At 46.6% G+C, this 18353-nt stretch overlaps 1 protein-coding gene across 1 annotated transcript; it reads left to right on the top strand.

Moving 5' to 3' along the window:
* Nucleotides 1-5856: 5856 nt before the first annotated feature.
* Nucleotides 5857-18156, top strand: LOC132582541 (C-signal-like). Its single transcript, XM_060254161.1, has 6 exons — nucleotides 5857-6026; nucleotides 10062-10113; nucleotides 10799-10986; nucleotides 13908-14066; nucleotides 15077-15187; nucleotides 17884-18156. Exons 1-6 carry the CDS (start codon nucleotides 5880-5882, stop codon nucleotides 17995-17997), a joined length of 771 nt encoding a protein of 256 aa, XP_060110144.1. The 5' UTR covers nucleotides 5857-5879; the 3' UTR covers nucleotides 17998-18156.
* The last annotated feature ends 197 nt before the right edge of the window (nucleotides 18157-18353 follow it).

The following is an 18353-nucleotide window of genomic DNA, read 5'->3' as shown; positions in this document are numbered from 1 at the left end:
CGGCACTATGCAGTTCTCTTTTTTTTTGTTTCCCCACTATTATGCACATATTTGCATAATGTGCATATGTCAGACAACATTATGTGGTTATGCGCATATTGCTAAGTAGTAAAAAAAAATGGCAGCCATAAACCAGATGTCTGAGGCTCCTTTTGCTCTGGGACAGCCTTCAGACATCCGGAAATTGGTTAATCTCACAGCAGAACTATCCAGACGGAGAAGACTACGAGGTAAAACGAAAAACACTGCAAAGGAGCAGGTAACAAAATAATCTGGTTTGGAGAAGGATTGGGAGGGGGTGACAACAATTGACTCCCAGGAGACAGATGTTGCTGTCTGTTTAGCCACTTTTAATCTGGTAGGAAACAGCAGTGACAACTGATTAAACTGTGTGTCTGAACAGGCCCAATGTATCTCAAATTACTTCAGAAGAGTCCTGGCTGCTGGATCAGATTAAAGGTCCATCTAGTCCAGCATTCCATGTCCGACCAGATACCTTTAGGGTTGCCAGGTTTGGAGATACCTGGAGATTTTGAGGTTGGAGCCTGTGGAGGGTGGGGTTTGGGAGAGGGAAAGACTTCAGTGTGGTATAATGCCATAGAGCCCTCCTTCCATTGAGGCCATTTCCTTCAGGGGAACTGATCTCTGTTGTCTGGAGATCAGTTGTAATCCCAGGAAGTCTCCAGTCATCACCTGGAAGTTGGCCGCCTGTCATGAGCCCTGAGGAGGAGGAGCTGAAAGGGTTAACAGACCTGGAAGAGTTGCCAGCCAGTTCCTCAGCTGAACAAACAGCAGCTGGCCCATCAATCACTCTCCAGGCACCAGTGTCAGCTGTTGATGATCAATCTCCTCCAAGCTCTCCTCCTCCCATCTCAAGAGTTCAAAGCAGGCTCTGGAAAGAACTTTCAGAGCGAAGACATGAGGCACGCCGATGCTTCAGATCTCTCAGCCCTGAGTTCTAGCAGAGTCACTGCCACCCAGGGAGCAGGCTGATTGAGACTCCCATATACCTCCCACCCAGGACCTGGTAACCTTGTGGAAGCAACAAGTCTATTCTCTGGCTTGCACCCATGCTCCTTCCTCATCCTGACCTGCTTGATTTCCTTGGCACCCTGACCTTTTGGCTTTTGGACATTGACTTCTGATTCCGGTTTGTGATTCTGCATTGGTGACTTGGCTCCTGCTTGACTTCCTGGACTTTGACCTTGGACTGGCTTTGGACTCCTGCCTGCCTGCACCCTGAGAATGTAACACTGCCCTAGTTGTCCTGGCGGCCCAACAACAGGACACAGAGGCCAAGGCCTTTCCCAGATGCTGCCTCCTGGCTCTGGTATTCACAGATTTACTGCCTCTGGATGTGGAGGCTCCCTTTAGTCCCATGGCTAGTAGCTAGGGTTGCCAACCTCCAGTTGGTAGCTGGAGATCTCCTGCTGTTACATCTGGTCTCCAGGGGACAGAGATCAGTGCACCTGGAGAAAATGGCCAGTTTGGAAGGTGAACTCCATAGCATTATTCCCCACTGAAGTCCCTCATCTCCTGAAACCCCATTCTCCTTAGGTTCCACACCCCTAACTCTCCAGCAGAGTTCCCTCTAAGCTGAGTTAGTGTGAGGTAGCTCACAGATTTTTAGCCTCCAGCTCACACATTTTTGTCTTAGCTCAGGAAGGATGATCCCAGAGCACACTAATTTATGCAGTAGCTCACAGCTTTAATGCCAATAGCTCACAAAGTAGAATTTTTGCTCACAAGACTCTGCAGCTTAGAGGGAACATTGCTCTCCAGGTATTTCCAAACCAGGAGTTGGTAACCTGACTAGTAGTCACTTCCTATGCCTTCCTTCCAAAGGCAGACTGTGGAGCTCTGAACTAAATGGGGTTTGCTGTGTGCAATCAGGAGGCGAGAGTTTAAACTTTAACAGAAGCTGTACGTAAGTGGTTTCTTCTAATTCATTTTACATTGAGCTATAAACATCATATCAGAAGTGGGTTAAGGAGCTAGAGAACCAGTTTTTTAAGCCAGGGCCTTTAATCTCCCTTCCAATTCTGAATGCTCTGCTTCAGAACCCCAACACATTCCATATTTCAATATTTGCACAAACTGTTGGTTGGTGATTATAATGGTGTTGCTATGGCCACAGGTGCTGTATTAGGTTTTTGGGCGCGTACAGGAGTCAACAATAGGTTTGATAAAGCACTCCTTGTTTCTAGCTGTATCTGAATAAGTGAGCAGTGATTCATGCCACAAAAGTTCCTACCCTGCCACAAATTTTGTTAGTCTTTAAGGGGCTACTGGACTCTTGCTCTTTTCTACTGCGACAAACACAGCTACCCATCGTCTTTGATAAAGGTTTAGCTTGTTGTGAGATTATTCCTAGTTCCCTACCTTTCACCACTGTATTCAGTTCTATTGTAAAGCTTGATTAAAATTCCAAAACAAAGAGCTACTCTGTGGTCCGTTTTGAAAGAACATGTTGAAATAAGAATGGTATCCCTTAAAACAGAGATCTTTAATAATAATAATAATAATTTTTAATTTATATCCTGTCCTCCCTGCCAAAGCAGGGCTCTAAAACCAAACAATTTTCTTAAGAAAAGAAAAGGTTTTAGAGAGTCATTATCAGAACAGGAATCCTCAACCTTTTTGAGCCTGTGTGTGTTATTGTAACCCATGTCATTTTCACTTTAGCATATTATTTTATTTCTATTAAAAGATTTAGAACAGGGGTGTCGAACTCATTTGTTATGAGGGCTGGATCTGACATAAATGAGACCTTGTCGGGCCGGGTCATGTGTGTACCTATTTAAGATTAGGTAACAGATATACATTTTTTAAAGGGTGCAGACAAACATGACTAATGTTGGGTTTTAAGAAAACCCAACACCTTAAAATAAAACATTAGCACTTGTTGGTTTTAAAGGTGCTTTATTTGTATTTCTCCCATGGGATCCAGGGAACTGGGCAAAGGAAGCTCTGGCTCTTTCCTTCCTTTCCCCAGGGGACCAGGAGGGGGAGGAGCCTCAGCCAATGGAGAAAACAGGTTTTGTTCCTTAGCTCCTGTTCGATTGAGCAAGCCTTGCAAAGCAAGCTGAGATGCAGAAGGAAGGAAGCAGACAAGATGCTTGGGTTTCTGATAGGAGCCCTCTGGGGGCTGATTCAGCCCCCAGGGCCACATATTTGACACCCCTGATTTAGAATATAGGGCCCAGGGAGCAAAAGGTCACAGAGCACAGGCAGTTAGTCAAGTTGTTGTAGGGCTGCAAGGACCCTCCATTCTCTGTAGACTGGAGATGAGCTGTAATTCCTGAGGATCCCCAAGTCCCACCTGGAGGTTGGCACCCCTAATTGAAGGATAAAATGGAAGAGAAGATAATGATGTTAGTTGCTTCCCCCTCTCCCTTTGGGGAGAAAGCTAGCCAGGGTAAAAATGAAGTCAATAAAGGAAAAAACAAACTCTGCTTAAAACGACACTTGTTAAAACATAAAGACCAACAATAAAAATTTCTTCAAATATATTAGAAGTAGGAAACCAGCCAGGGAGGCAGTGGGGCCCTTGGATGACCATGGGGTAAAAGGATTACTGAAGGAGGATAGGGAAATGGCTGAGAAGCTAAATGAATTTTTTGCCTCCGTCTTCACTGTGGAAGACGAGAACTTTTTGCCCGCCCCAGAACCACTAATTTTGGAAGGGGTGTTGAAAGACCTGAGTCAGATTGAGGTGACAAAAGAGGAGGTCCTACAACTGACAGACAAATTAAAAACTAATAAGTCACCAGGTCCGGATGGCATACATCCGAGAGTTCTGAAAGAACTCAAAGTTGAACTTGTGGATCTTCTAACAAAAATCTGTAATCTTTCATTGAAATCTGCCTCCGTTCCTGAGGACTGGAAGGTAGCAAATGTCACCAACATCTTTAAAAAGGATTCCAGAGGAGATCCGGGAAATTACAGGCCAGTCAGTCTGACTTCAATACTGGGAAAGTTGGTAGAAACCATTATCAAGGACAGAATGAGTAGGCACATTGATGAACACGGGTTATTGAGGAAGACTCAGCATGGGTTCTGCAAGGGAAGATCTTGCCTCACTAACCTGTTACATTTTTTTGAGGGGGTGAACAAACATGTGGACAAAGGAGACCCGATAGATGTTGTTTACCTTGACTTCCAGAAAGCTTTTGATAAAGTTCCTCATCAAAGGCTCCTTAGAAAGCTTGAGAGTCATGGAGTAAAAGGACAGGTCCTCTTGTGGATCAAAAACTGGCTGAGTAATAGGAAGCAGAGAGTGAGTATAAATGGGCAGTCTTCGCAGTGGAGGACGGTAAGCAGTGGGGTGCCGCAGGGCTCGGTACTGGGTCCCATGCTCTTTAACTTGTTCATAAATGATTTAGAGTTGGGAGTGAGCAGTGAAGTGGCCAAGTTTGCGAATGACACTAAATTGTTCAGGGTGGTGAAAACCAGAGAGGATTGTGAGGAACTCCAAAGGGATCTGTTGAGGCTGGGTGAGTGGGCGTCAACGTGGCAGATGCGGTTCAATGTGGCCAAGTGCAAAGTAATGCACATCGGGGACAAGAATCCCAGCTACAAATACAAGTTGATGGGGTGTGAACTGGCAGAGATTGACCAAGAGAGAGATCTTGGGGTCGTGGTAGATAACTCACTGAAAATGTCAAGACAGTGTGCATTTGCAATAAAAAAGGCCAACGCCATGCTGGGAATTATTAGGAAGGGAATTGAAAACAAATCAGCCAGTATCATAATGCCCCTGTATAAATCGATGGTGCGGTCTCATTTGGAGTACTGTGTGCAGTTCTGGTCGCCGCACCTCAAAAAGGATATTATAGCATTGGAGAAAGTCCAGAGAAGGGCAACTAGAATGATTAAAGGGCTGGAGCACTTTCCCTATGAAGAAAGGTTGAAACGCTTGGGACTCTTTAGCTTGGAGAAACGTCGACTGCGGGGTGACATGATAGAGGTTTACAAGATAATGCATGGGATGGAGAAAGTAGAGAAAGAAGTACTTTTCTCCCTTTCTCACAATACAAGAACTCGTGGGCATTCGATGAAATTGCTGAGCAGACAGGTTAAAACGGATAAAAGGAAGTACTTCTTCACCCAAAGGGTGATTAATATGTGGAATTCACTGCCACAGGAGGTGGTGGCGGCCACAAGTATAGCCACCTTCAAGAGGGGTTTAGATAAAAATATGGAGAACAGGTCCATCAGTTGCTATTAGCCACAGTGTGTGTGTATATATAAAAGTTTTTTGCCACTGTGTGACACAGAGTGTTGGACTGGATGGGCTGTTGGCCTGATCCAACATGGCTTCTCTTATGTTCTTATGTTCTTAAAACGACACTGCTTAAGAATCACGCACTTCTTTTTTCATTCTCTTTTTAAAAATAAACTTTTTAAAAAAAACCTATATACAATTGCAGTCAAATATTCACAAAATCTTAACCCTTTAAACTCCCCCTCCCCCCAGACAATGCCATTATCCACGTTCAGATTCAGACAAATAGGTACAATATGATCAAAATAAAAAACTGCAAGATAAACTCCCTACATAGAGAATATTTACAGACATTCAAAAGAGCCTCAGCTTAAAGAATGCATGGAATGCAAAGGGTGAACAAGCTTTCCAGAAAAGGAGGGTGAAGGGGAAACGGGGGGAAACAAAGAAACAAACAAAAATATACACAATAAAGGCAAAATGCATTGAAGGAGTGTCACAGCTTTTAGAAAAATATCAGAGTACTTCTCACTTGCTCCTGGGCTTCGGAGCGCTGTCGGATTGCCGCGTGTGACCACCGGGGGGCGCCCTTTGGGTCTTCCCCGGGCAGTCCGGGTTGTCGCAGATCATTGCAGCGCCGGCAGCGGAGCGAATGGCTGTGCTGGGAGCGTGCAGCGTCCTGGTGACAGGAGCCAACCGCGGCATTGGCCTGGAGCTGGTCCGGCAACTCCTCAGCAAGCCCGACGCGCCGCGATGGATCTTCGCCTGCAGCCGGGAACCAGACGGGGAGCGCGGACAGGTGCGGGGGAGCTCGGGGGTGGGTGGCCGAGGGATTGACGACCTCTGCGTGTTTACACGGAAGGAAGCGCCCTGGGATTTGTGGGGCTTCTTCGCGCTTTCAGCACTGAAAGTTCTGACTGTGCAACCCGTGCCCTGGCCGCTATCGCGTTTGCGTTGAAATCAGTGCTCCTGGGATTTGTGCACTACAGCTGCGCACTGCGATTCTGGGCATGTTTCCTTTCAAATATAAGGCCCGCTGCTGCCTCTGGACAGATCCAGTTGGTAGCTAGCGGGACTGAAAGGAAGCAATTGAACAAAGTTTGAGCCCAGGCAGCAGCACCTTTAAGACCGCCAAAAGTTCAGTTCTGAGTATAAGCTTTCGTCTGCCTAAACACTTCTGCATCTGAAGAAGTGTGCATGCACACAAAAGTTTATACCCAGAATCAATGCCGGATTAAACCCTGCGGAGGCCCCCTAGCGACGCCAGCAACAGCCTTCCCGTGCAAGTCGGGTAAAGAGTGGCTCAGTTGCTGGCTGCAGGTGCAGGCTGGGAGGGCTGCAAGCAGCAAGGAAACGGGGCGGGGGGGGGGGGTAGCTGGTCAGGAGCCCCTAAAGGTGTAATCATGATGATGATAACGGATTTATATCCCACCCTATACTCTGAATCCCAGAGAAGTCACAATCTCCTTTATCTCCCCCCCCCCCCACAACAGACACCCTGTGAAGTAGATGGGTCTGAGAGATCTCTTACAGCAGCTGCCCTTTCAAGGACAACTCCTACAAGAGCTATGGCTGACCCAAGGCCATTCAGTCAGCCACAGGGGGAGGAGTGGGGAATCAAACCCGGCTCTCCTAGATAAGAGTCCGCACACACCAAACTGGCTCTCGGAGTGGGAGGGGGCATAGGCTAGTGCCTAGTTGGCCTAATTGTTAATCCAGCCCTGGCTCCACTGCTGTCACTGGATAGATCCAGGTGGGTAGCGGGGCTGAAAGGAAGCAATAGGACAAAGTTTGAGTCCAGGCAGTAGCATCTTTAAGACCGCCAAAAGTTTAATTCTGGGTATAAGCTTTCGTCTGCCTAAACACTTCTGTACCTGAAGAAGTGTGCATGCACACAAAAGTTTATACCCAGAATTAAACTTGGTTGGCTTTAAAGGTGCTGCTGGACTCAAAGTTTATTTTGTTGCTCCCTCTAGAGTTTATGCCGCAGCAACTTTGAAATTGTAAAGCCATTTCTGCTTTTTAAGTAATCCTAATAATATTCCTGTGGTCAGTTTTGGGAAGCCAAGGTTGGATCCAAAGGAGCCTGAACATCAAATGCAACCACACTGTACTGCAGCTTTAACTTGGAAGCGTGATTCTGAACTCAAGACGAGCGTAAAACTCAGCTCTGGATGCAGCTGGGAAGAGAGAAGGGGTATGAATTTCAGAATCCAACCCTGTTTGGGGTCAACCACAACAAAAGAATAGTAGTATTAATTACAGAACTATTAATTATGAGTTCTCTGCTTGCAAGTATTGTCGAATGAAACTATGGGACAAATTCTCTTGGTGCTGCCCCCATCCTCCTTCTTCTTGGTTGTAAACACAGAAAGGCAGGTTAATCAAATATAATCCCAAACCCGACCGCAAAACCATAATGAACTGCGAAACGTGCTTTAGGGTTTGCTCAAAGATTGCTCTGGATGACCTCCAGATGATTCTTTGGAAATGGAATATTCTTTGGAAATGGAAACATTAAACAACAGCAGGGGTCGTTTTGTAGAAAAATAGGTTGTGGAGCTCATCCAGGGATTGTTATGCAGCTGCACCTACTATTCAATGGACAAGGAGGTGGAACTCTCAGAAGGAGGAGGTGGAACTCTCAGAAAGGTTCAGGAGCTGTGCTTCTGTGAGCTCACACTGAATCTGAGGCCTGAACAACAGTATCTGAACAGCAGATATGATTCCCTCTGGTTCAAGACCAAATCACTGATTATTTCCCAGAGAAGGCGAAAAGCAGATCCTCAAACCAGTTTATGCTAAATAGTCTTGCCTGTTTAGCCTCAGTACCTAAGACAGTTGGAAATGCATCTGTGTCAAGTACATAAAACAAATCAGTCAACTGAGGATACCAGGGGGGCATTCCCTCCCCCAAGACACTCATGCCACGGTTCTGGCCCACCAAAGCTTAATACACTTGTGAGTCTTTCTGCTGTTATACAATTCTTGGTTTGTCTTGACCGTGGGTTATAACAAAGCGAAGGTACCCTGGCAACAAAGCAGATGTACATGAGAAGATTGGTTCTGTGGTGGACTGTAGATGTCAAATACAAAATAATTAAAGACATATTTGTGAAGACACAATTATTCAAAAAGCTAATTGTCCTCTAGTAATCTGTCATGTGAATGTCCATGAAAATTCTCCTCAGGTGCCAGTTCATAAGAAGCTGCTTTAAAAAAAAAAATCTGTGGAGCATCTTCCCTCCCAAGGAGACTGTGGTGATTCTCCCTTCCCTGGAAAGTAGGCTAGGCTGAGAAAGTGTGACTGGCCCAAGGTCACTCAATTATCTGTGAGGATTTGAACCCAAGTTTCCCAGGTTTTAGTCTCCAACCCAGACACTGCATTGACTCTCAGTATGCCTCTCTTTCCCAGTAAAGACTTGATTTTTAGAAATTAAGTGGGTTAGAAACAATGTTCCCTCTAAGCTGCAGTCTTGTGAGCAAAACTTCTACTTTGTGAGCTACTGCATAAATTAGTGTGCTCTGGGGCCGTTTTTCCTGAGCTAAGACAAAAATATGTGAGCTGGAAGGTAAAAATCTGTGAGCTAGCTCACGCTAACTCAGCTTAGAGGGAACACTGGTTAGGAATAATAACAAGCCGGTAACTGAGGGAGATGAAATTGATCTGGTGTGCTCAAAGCGGATATTGAGGATTGTTCCCACTAGTTCTGTGACTCAAAAGGCCCTCCCAAATGGCTGAGGGCTTTGGCTGAAATTGGAGGCAAATACAACAGATACCTTTAGAGCAAACATGAGATTAGAAATATGTTTCATCATATTAATCATTCCACTTTAACCTGCTGAAACCACCTTTGGACAGCAGAAAAATAGCTTTAAAAACCCAACCATTCTCAGTCATTTTTTTTAACTCTGCTTGGCAGTCATCAGGATTAAATTAAGAAAACGTGTTGGGGAACAGCCAAAGGAATTTTTTAAATGTGTTACCTTCTGGAGCCAGATTTCTCCTTTTTTCTCTGGGAAATAAGAGTTCTCCTACAGACCGTTTCAGCTGCTTGCCTTTCCCCATATCTTGATTTTTATGTCAGTATCCCAAAAGATACAAATATGTTTTCAATTGAATGTACACTCTAGATATATATTTAAGAAGCTTCTAACCGGGTTTGGTGGACCTCCTGATGGCAGCTGGGTTTTGGCCACTGTGTGACACAGAGTGTTGGACTGGATGAGCCACTGGCCTGATCCAACAGCTTCTCTTATGTTCTTATCCCTGGCAATAGGCTGATGAGGGGAAAGGACTTAGTGGAAGCTTAATAAAGTAATTAAAACTTGGATCTAGAAGTCCTGATTTGGAAGAAATGAATAGTCATATAGAAAAGCTCCATAACATTTTCTGTTTCCAAGGGAGGTCTGAGAAAATAACCTTATGCTCTTTTTACATTTTCGGTACTTCAAGGTTGAGAGGTTAATAGTGTAGGTTCTCTTTACAAACTGAAGATGGAGGGCTGAGATAAAGCAGAGCCAGAAGGAACAGGGGCTGAGAGAAGAAGACATAAAGCCTGTGGTTTTAAAAGTTGCAAACCACTTTGAGACTCTAATGGCCAACCAGCAGTATATAAATTTAAGCAAATATATAATTACTAGCAGGCAGGTGTTAGTTTCACAGACCTTACTGGATGGGGGTGGGGGGAAATCTTTTAGCGGAAGGGTTCTCTGTGATCTAAAAGCTTGCATATTCCACCACCAGCCCGACTTGGTCTAAACAAGGTGCAATTTTACCTTGTCATTTATCATTCTGTTATTTTTTCCTTACCTGCTGCCTCTGTCTTTTCAGGAACTCAGGAATCTGGTTTCCAAACACCCAAACCTGGTGATGGTGAAATTAGGTATGTCCTTTCTTGTTCTTTATCCTTGGACCTGAGGACTCTTCTGCCTTCACTCCTTGTTTTCTGAAAAAAAGAAATGCCGGAACTCTCAAAAGAGGAATGGAGGAGAAACACACGGGTGCGCTTCATGAACATTTAAACTTTTGTTTTTTTAGAATTTTGTTTCCACAACAAGGTTCCAAGGTTAGACGCATCAGGGCTTTTATTTCTTTACACCGACCTTTACTGTTTCTATATTCACTGTTGCACTAAATGTTTTACTACCCACTTATATAGGGCACTTATATTAAACTTCTCGTTAAACTGCCTGGATCCTCACATTTCTTTGGTCACGGTTAAAAGATTTTGCTAATAGGGAAGACGGGTTGGGTGGATGCTCTGGGCCCTCCCAAATAGATCCGTACCAGGATAATGGCAGCCAGTAATAGGCCCTCCCTGGTCCCCTGTTGTGTGACAGCACTTTCCACCACCAGTTTTGCAGGTTGATTTGAAAGGCTGGCCAGCCCAGGATGGACTCAGCTTGTCAAGGGCTGAATCCTCTCAGGCAATGATGTCTCCCCAAAGACATTCTCTTGTCACTGAAGGCCCTGGCTTGAGCAAGCGAGGTTAGAACTGTTCCCGTTGCTCCCCATGCTCCAAAACTCTTCCCCACTGTTACCCGTTGTTTCCACTTCTGTCTTTGCAGATACTACGAGTTCCACAAGCATTAAAGAAGCTGCAGTGTGTGTGGAGAATCACCTGAAAGGGTCGGGACTGAATCTGCTGATCAACAACGCCGGCATTTTTAAAGATGTGGCATTGGACGTGGTGGATGAGGAAGACATGATAAGTGGATTCCGGACCAATGTGGTTGGGCCACTGTTAGTGAGTCAGGTAAGGCAGTGTTGGGGGCAGGAGATCAGAACAGGCACGGACTGCAGAGTCCATGCAAGGAGAAACTTTGACCAGCTGAACTGTGTCACGTTCTCAGGGTGCAGGCAGGCAGGAGTCCAAAGCCAGTCCAAGGTCAAAGTCCAGGAAGTCAAGCAGGAGCCAAGTCACCAATGCAGAATCACAAACCGGAATCAGAAGTCAGTGTCCAAAAGCCAAAAGGTCAGGGTGCCAAGGAAATCAAGCAGATCAGGAATCAGGAAGGAGCGTGGATGCAAGCCAGAGAATAGACTTGTTGCTTCCACAAGGTTACCAGGTCCTGGGTGGGAGCTATATGGGAGTCTCAATCAGCCTGCTCCCTGGGTGGCAGTGACTCTGCTAGAACTCAGGGCTGAGAGATCTGAAGCATCGGTGTGCCTCATGTCTTCGCTCTGAAAGTTCTTTCCAGAGCCTGCTTCAAACTCTTGAGATGGGAGGAGGAGAGCTTGGAGGAGATTGATCATCAACAGCTGACACTGGTGCCTGGAGAGTGATTGAAGAAGAAGAAGAAGATATTGGATTTATATCCCACCCTCCACTCCGAAGAGTCTCAGAGCGGCTCACAATCTCCTTTACCTTCCTCCCCCACAACAGACACCCTGTGAGGTGGGTGGGGCTGGAGAGGGCTCTCACAGCAGCTGCCCTTTCAAGGACAACCTCTGCCAGAGGTATGGCTAACCCAAGGCCATTCCAGCAGGTGCAAGTGGAGGAGTGGGGAATCAAACCCGGTTCTCCCAGATAAGAGTCCGCACACTTAACCACTACACCAAACTGGCTCTCCAATTGATGGGCCAGCTGCTGTTTGTTCAGCTGAGGAACTGGCTGGCAACTCTTCCAGGTCTGTTAACCCTTCCAGCTCCTCCTCCTCAGGGCTCATGACAAACTGGCAGAACATCTGTGACTTCTATTTACCTGGTCACAAGTCACATGGGAAAAGAATCCTATCACAGCTATCATATTGTCCACCTTGCCAATTAAGACCACCCCAAGTTCTGCTCTCTGTACTTGCCCACTTGCAAAGATAAGGCAAGTGGTGACCAGAGACAGGGATTTTTGGGTGGGGGCACCTTACCTTTGGAATGCCCTCCCATTTGAGACTTGCCTGGTACCTGCCTTACTTTCAGGCCATAACATTTCTCTTTAGGAAGGTTTTTAACTAAGGATCTTCTTTTTAGTTGTTTCATGGTCTGCTCCTACCCTCAGACCTGTTTTATTAATATAATCTTAGATCAGGGGTGTTGAATATGCAGTTCGGGCCCCTGGAGGGCTCCTATCAGGCCCCCGAGCAGCTGGCTGTCATCTGCTTCCTTCTCCCTGTATCTTGCTTCCTTCTGCATAACAGCTTGCTTTGCAAAATTTGCTCAATTGCTCAGGAGCTACAGAGCAAAACCTCTATTTTCTCCACTGACTGAGGCTCCTCCCTTGGGAAGAAAGGGGAGGAATAGTTTGCTTTGCCAGGCTCTCTCAATCGTATAGCAGAGCTACTGAGCCAAGCCTCTCTTCCTTCTATTGGTTGAGACTCCTTCCCCACCCAGTCCCCTGGGGAAGGAAGAAAAGAACCAGAGCTTCCTTTGCCCAGTTCCCATGGGAGAAATACAAAGAAAGTATTTTTAAAACCATAAGTGCTAATGTTTTAAGCATGTTTTAAGTTTTTTAATATATAAATTTGGGGTTGTCTGTGTCCTTTATAAAGTTTATATCCCTGCTACCTAATCTTAAATAGGTGTATACACATGGTCCGGCCCAGCATCGCTCGGCCCGGCCCAACATGGCCCGGTCCAACCTGACATGGCCCGGCCCAACAAGGTCTCATTTATGTCAGATCTGGCCCTCATAGCAAATGGGTTCGACACCCCTGTCTTAGATGGCTCTGTTTGGGTTTTTTTTATTGTATGCTGTGGTCCTTTTAATTGGCTTGGCTTATTTTTGTTGGCATAGGTGTTTTATTTTTTTAATCACTACTTGTTTTCACTTTATTATCTTGGGTTGGCTGTTTGCTTGCCTTGTTTTGTTGTGTGCTTTGTTTTCCTGAAATGTTTCTGTTGTATTGACTGGTTTTAATTGTTACACATTGCCTCAGTGTTCATATTAATTCCAAACTTGGTAGCAGCTGGAAGAAGTTCAGGAAATGAGGTCTTGGACCCGTGAAAGCTGATACCCTGGGAGTTTTTCTTGTTCTTTAAGATGCTACCAGACTCTAATTCCATCAACTCACTGCAAAATAAACTCCCTACATAGAGAACACATACTGACACATTACAGAATGCATGGCATGCACAGGGTGAACTAACTTCCCAGAAAAGAAGGAGAAAGGGGGAAAACAAACAAACAAATATGCAATAAAGACAAAATGCAGTAATGGAGTGTCACTCTACTTCTTGAACTTCGCCTGTCTGAATCTGGTCCTAGGATAAGTTTAATTTAAAAAAAGACAATTTTAAAAAAACCTCGCTGCTGATGGTAACCCCCTAGGATTTTCAAGGCAAGAGAGGAACATGGGTGGTGTGTTCAGGACAACTGGAAATTGTATGGGGGTGGAAGATGCCATCAAGTTGGAGCCAGTGTACAGCAAGCCCGTAGGGTTTTCAAGGCAAGAGACACTCAGAGGTGGTTGGCCATTAGCAACCCAGGACTTCCTGGGGGCCTCCCATCCAAGGACTAACCAGGGCCAACCAACCTTGCTTAGCTTACAAGATCTGTTGTGAAGGTTGGACTGAAACATTCCGAGTTGGGTAACTTTGCCCCACTATGGAATGTCCCACTGGAAGCCATGCTGAGTTACACTGAGTTACACATTTCAGCAAACTGAAATGCCACCGGGAGCGGGTGCCCTGGCCCCTCCCCTAGCCACTCATATGATCTTTCTCTCCCCGCCCCCTTTCCAGGCTTTCCTGCCTCTGTTAAAGAGGGCAGCCCAAGGAAGCTCCGAGAAAGGGCTGAGCTGCAGACGGGCAGCCATTATCAACATTACCTCCTACTTGGGTTCCATCGAGTTAGTCCCCCTGTCATACGTTAAGCCTTCAATTCCGTACCGCTGCAACAAGGTAGGTGCCATTTTTGTCATTTCCCCACCTCCTCCCTAAGTATCATGACTTCTGTGCTACTAGTGAATAGGATTGCTAGGTCTTGGCGGGGGGGGGGTCACCTGCTCTCGAGAGCTTTGGCCCACTACTAGCCAGGTAGCTGGCAGGGGAAGCCCCACCCCCAAACAGTGACTTTATCGTGCAAAGCCCCCCCTCCCACTTCTGGGTGATGTAATCACGTTGGGGAAGTCATGCAGTGACCTTGGTTTTTGGACAAACTCATTGGTTTTGAAGCCAACCCTCCCCCCCCCCCCGCCATAGAGTTTTGCCCCCAAACCAGGACATCAGTGATGCAATGATGTCACTTCTGGATAACGTCATTGTGTTGGGGATGTCGCATGTAACATCCAGCCCTCTTATGCAACATCCAGCCCTCTTCTGGAATGCCCTTCCCCCAGTCTCCTTGCTGCTACAAAGAGAAGACCTGGCAACTCTATAAATAAACTGGCCTCCTTGGCTGTCCACACATCTAGTGGAGTAGATGGCCCTTCTCATGCAGAGGGCCTGTGGCTCAGTAGCAGAGTATCTGCTTGGCACCAGAAAGCCTTCAGCGAAAAGGGTCAAGCAGTAGGTGATGTGAAAGACCTTCACCGGGGTCCTTGGAGAGCTGCCGCTGGTCTGAGTACTGACCTTGCCGGACCAGTGGCCAGATTCGGTATCTGGCAGCTTCGTGCGTTGAATGTGGAAACTGGAAATACTCTCAGCCTGCAAGGTATGTGGCATTTTATATGATAAAAGAACACCTTGTGCCTGCAAATGTGTGTCTCATCCAGGTATAATCCTCAGGGTGGGGGGGCGGTGTTTGGATTTGCTGCTTCTCCCCCGGTGAGCACATACTGGGTTGCAAATCAAAGTTCTCCGTGTCGTGAAAAAAAACGCTTTGGACTCCATCTGCCAGGCTCGTGCAGTCCAGTGCTTTGCTCGCTTTGTGTCCCCGCTTGCTCCTTGTCGTCTCCTTTCCTTTCTTGCAGGCCGCTCTTAACATGCTGACCCGGTGCCAGGCTGTGAGTTACAAGGAGGACGGGATTCTGTGCACAGTGGTTCATCCAGGATGGGTGAAGACCGACATGGGCGGCCAAAAGGTGAGTGCTCTTTGGGGGAGAAGAAGAAGAAGAAGGCAGATTTATACCTGGCCCTTCTCTCTGAATCAGAGACTCCGAGTGGCTTACAATCTCCTATATCTTCTCCCCCCACAACAGGCACCCTGTGAGGTGGGTGGGGCTGAGAGGGCTCTCACGGCAGCTGCCCTTTCAAAGACAACCTCTGCCAGAGCTATGGCTGACCCAAGGCCATTCCAGCAGGTGCAAGTGGAGGAGTGGGGAATCAAACCCGGTTCTCCCAGATAAGAGTCCACACACTTAACCACTACACCAAACTGGAGGAGAGGGATGGATATTAATGGATAAGTTATAGAAGGGCTCCTAAATTGCTTCCCATGCAGAGGTTTGCTCCATGCTGGCTTTTTTGGGGAGGGGGGTTGTTTTTAGCACCTATGAGGCATCTTTTGTCATGCTTCTTCAGTGATTTTCCCAGGTTTCCCCCAGTGGTTTTCAAACCCGTTTTGCGCCTGTCTTTCTCAAAACATCACCATGAATGTGGGTTTCTCTCCAGTGTGGACAGAAACGTGCAGATATCCAAACCTTCTTGCCCATATCTGGCTCCGTTTTCCCTCCGTGTGGCCTTACACCTGCCATTTCCCCACTCTCCTGCTACTTGTGAGGTTTTAACTGGCTTTTTCAAAATCTGTAGTAGGTATATCGCTATAGCCCAGGGCTTTTTTTGAGCAGGAACACAGTTCCGGCTGAATTGGTGTCAGGGGGTGTGGCCTAATATGCAAATGAGTTCTGGCTAAAGCACTATAACACCATTGCAGTATACCTGCCATTGGGTTGTATCTGACTCCCAGACACCCCCCAGGACCATGGGGTTTCCAAGGCAAGAGAGAAACAGGTGCAGTTGGCCATTGCCTTCCTCTGCATAGCAGCCCTGGGCTTCCTTGGTGGTCTCCCCTCCAAGGACTAACCATGGCCAGCCCTGCTTAGCTTGCAAGCTCTGATGATGGGCTGGTTTTTTGAAAGGCAGAAAGTCTTTTGGTGGCATTAGGGGGAGGAGGGGACAGCAGGTGCAAGGACATAAGGAAAGACTGGAGAATCCCCTGGTGTGGATGCTTCATCCATGACTGTAGCAAATGCCTGGGCATCTTTTCCAGCTGCAAGAAGTCCACAGTGGGGAATTGTCTGTGTGGCAGAAGTCCTAGAAAGTTCTAGTTGACTGTGGGATTGTTGCTGCCTTCATGGAGTGAGAATTGCAACTCTGGGTGGTGGTTCTTTAGGCCAGAGGTGGACAACAGCTCTCATTCTAGAAACAAGAAGTGTTTGTTCACACAAAGTGTTTCCCTCCTGGGAAGGATTTGTGCAATAGAATTGCCATCCTCTGTCATTAAGGAGTTTCACAGTTACAAAGCACATGTTAGATATAAGCAGGACGTGAATTCAAAGAGAGATGGGCCTGGCTTGGATAGCCCCGGCAAGCCTGATCTCGTCAGATCTGAGAAGCTAAACAGGGCCAACTCTGACAAGTACCTGGATGGGAGACCTCCTTGGAATACCAGATCTGAAGGCAGGGGAAGGCTTTATTCAGTCATCTCTTTGAATATCTTCCATGCCCCCAGTAGGGTCAATCACCTGAGGTCACCACGACTTCCAGGTGCATGCACGCACACACGCATGCGCATAAAAATACAAAAATACCAAAACAAAAAAAAATCAAAGAGAGATGGAACTCTCAGTCATGGGTTGTCTTCATAAGAACATAAGAAGAGCCCTGCTGGATCGCGCCAGTGGTCCGTCTGGTCCAGCATTCTGTCTTGCATATTGGCCAACCAGGTCCTCTGGAGGGCCAGTAACAAGGTATAGAGGCTGAGGCCTTCCCCTGATGTTGCCTCCTGGCTCTGGGATTCAGTCTGCCTCTGATCATGCAAGGTGCCCATATCTTGCAACATAAAGCTGAAGTTGTCGTTCTTTTCTTAACAAATCAGGCTTTGGTTGTAGTTGTTTTGTTTTATAGTGATTTAAACTTGATAGGGTCACTGGCAGCCCATTCCTTGACTTCCAAACATTAACAATGTACCTGGTGAAGTTTCAAGACAATATCTAAATGCCTGTTCTGGCCTCCTTGGTCCTTAGGGAAGATGATTAAAGAGATTGTCCAGAGACAGACATAGTAGATCAGATTCTGTCTTTCTTGATCAGTGTGGCTACAGAAGAAGAAGACTGCAGATTTATACCCCGCTCTTCTCTCCAAATCAGAGTCTCAGAGTGGCTTATAGTCTCCTTTATCTCCTTCCCCCACAACAGACACCCTGTGAGGTGGGTTGGGCTGAGAGAGCTCTCCCAGAAGCTGCCCTTTCAAGGACAACTCCTACAAGAGCTATGGCTAACCCAAGGCCATTTCAGCAGGTGCATATGGAGCAATGGGGAATCGAACCTGGTTCTCTCAGATAAGAGTCCGCGCACATAACCACTACACCAAACTGGCTCTCTGTTGCCAGGGGTCATCAGGAAGTGTCACTCCAGTTTCACTGGGACTTGGATCTTGTAGTCCAGCCTCTGCTGAGTGCAGTTACTTGCTGGATTGGCTTTGGGCTTTATCAGAGTCCTCGGCTTCCTATCAGGATGGCACAGAGGTCAAGATAGGGGAAATGTCCCACCCAGCATGCGAATAAAGAGACGGGCATTAGCTGTGTGGCTCATACGCTGCTTCTGGTTGATTCCTGCAGGCCGACTTGACCGTGACTGAGAGCGTTCAAGGGATCCTGAATGTACTTTCCAAACTCAGTGATGAACACAGCGGCACTTTCCTTAACTGGAAGGGAAGCACGTTGCCTTGGTGACATCAGCAGGTGGAAACCGAGCTTTGTGATATCGCAGGTGGTTTCTGTGGCAGATACCTGGAATCAAGGAAGGGGCAGCGCCGTTGCTAAGATGGCCTTGCTCAGCTTGCTTGGTGGCCAGAACTTTCTGCTCTATGAATTAATAAATCCTACACTTTACAATATCTCTTGTTTATTTCTCACAACAACCCTGTGGGATAGGTGAAGTTAAGAGTGTTTGACTGACCCAAGGTCACCTCAGCCAGCTTCCATAGCAGAGAGGGGATTTGAACCTGGGTCTCCCTGGTCCGAGTCTGACACTCTAAATATTTAACTGTGCTAATTCTCTTTGCTGGAGCTTCCTGATCTAAAATTTT

Source organism: Heteronotia binoei, chromosome 14, assembly GCF_032191835.1.
Source record: "Heteronotia binoei isolate CCM8104 ecotype False Entrance Well chromosome 14, APGP_CSIRO_Hbin_v1, whole genome shotgun sequence".
Classification (NCBI taxonomy): domain Eukaryota; kingdom Metazoa; phylum Chordata; class Lepidosauria; order Squamata; family Gekkonidae; genus Heteronotia; species Heteronotia binoei.
Note: the sequence above shows the minus strand (reverse complement) of the source record. Positions and strands in the feature narration are given on the sequence as shown.

Coding starts and splice junctions, on each gene's coding strand:
- LOC132582541 (XM_060254161.1), top strand. CDS start 5,880: ATGGCTGTGCTGGGAGCGTGCAGCGTCCTGGTGACAGGAGCCAACCGC. Junction 10,114..10,798: donor CCTGGTGATGGTGAAATTAG/GTATGTCCTTTC, acceptor CTGTCTTTGCAG/ATACTACGAGTTCCACAAGC. Junction 15,188..17,883: donor CCGACATGGGCGGCCAAAAG/GTGAGTGCTCTT, acceptor TGATTCCTGCAG/GCCGACTTGACCGTGACTGA.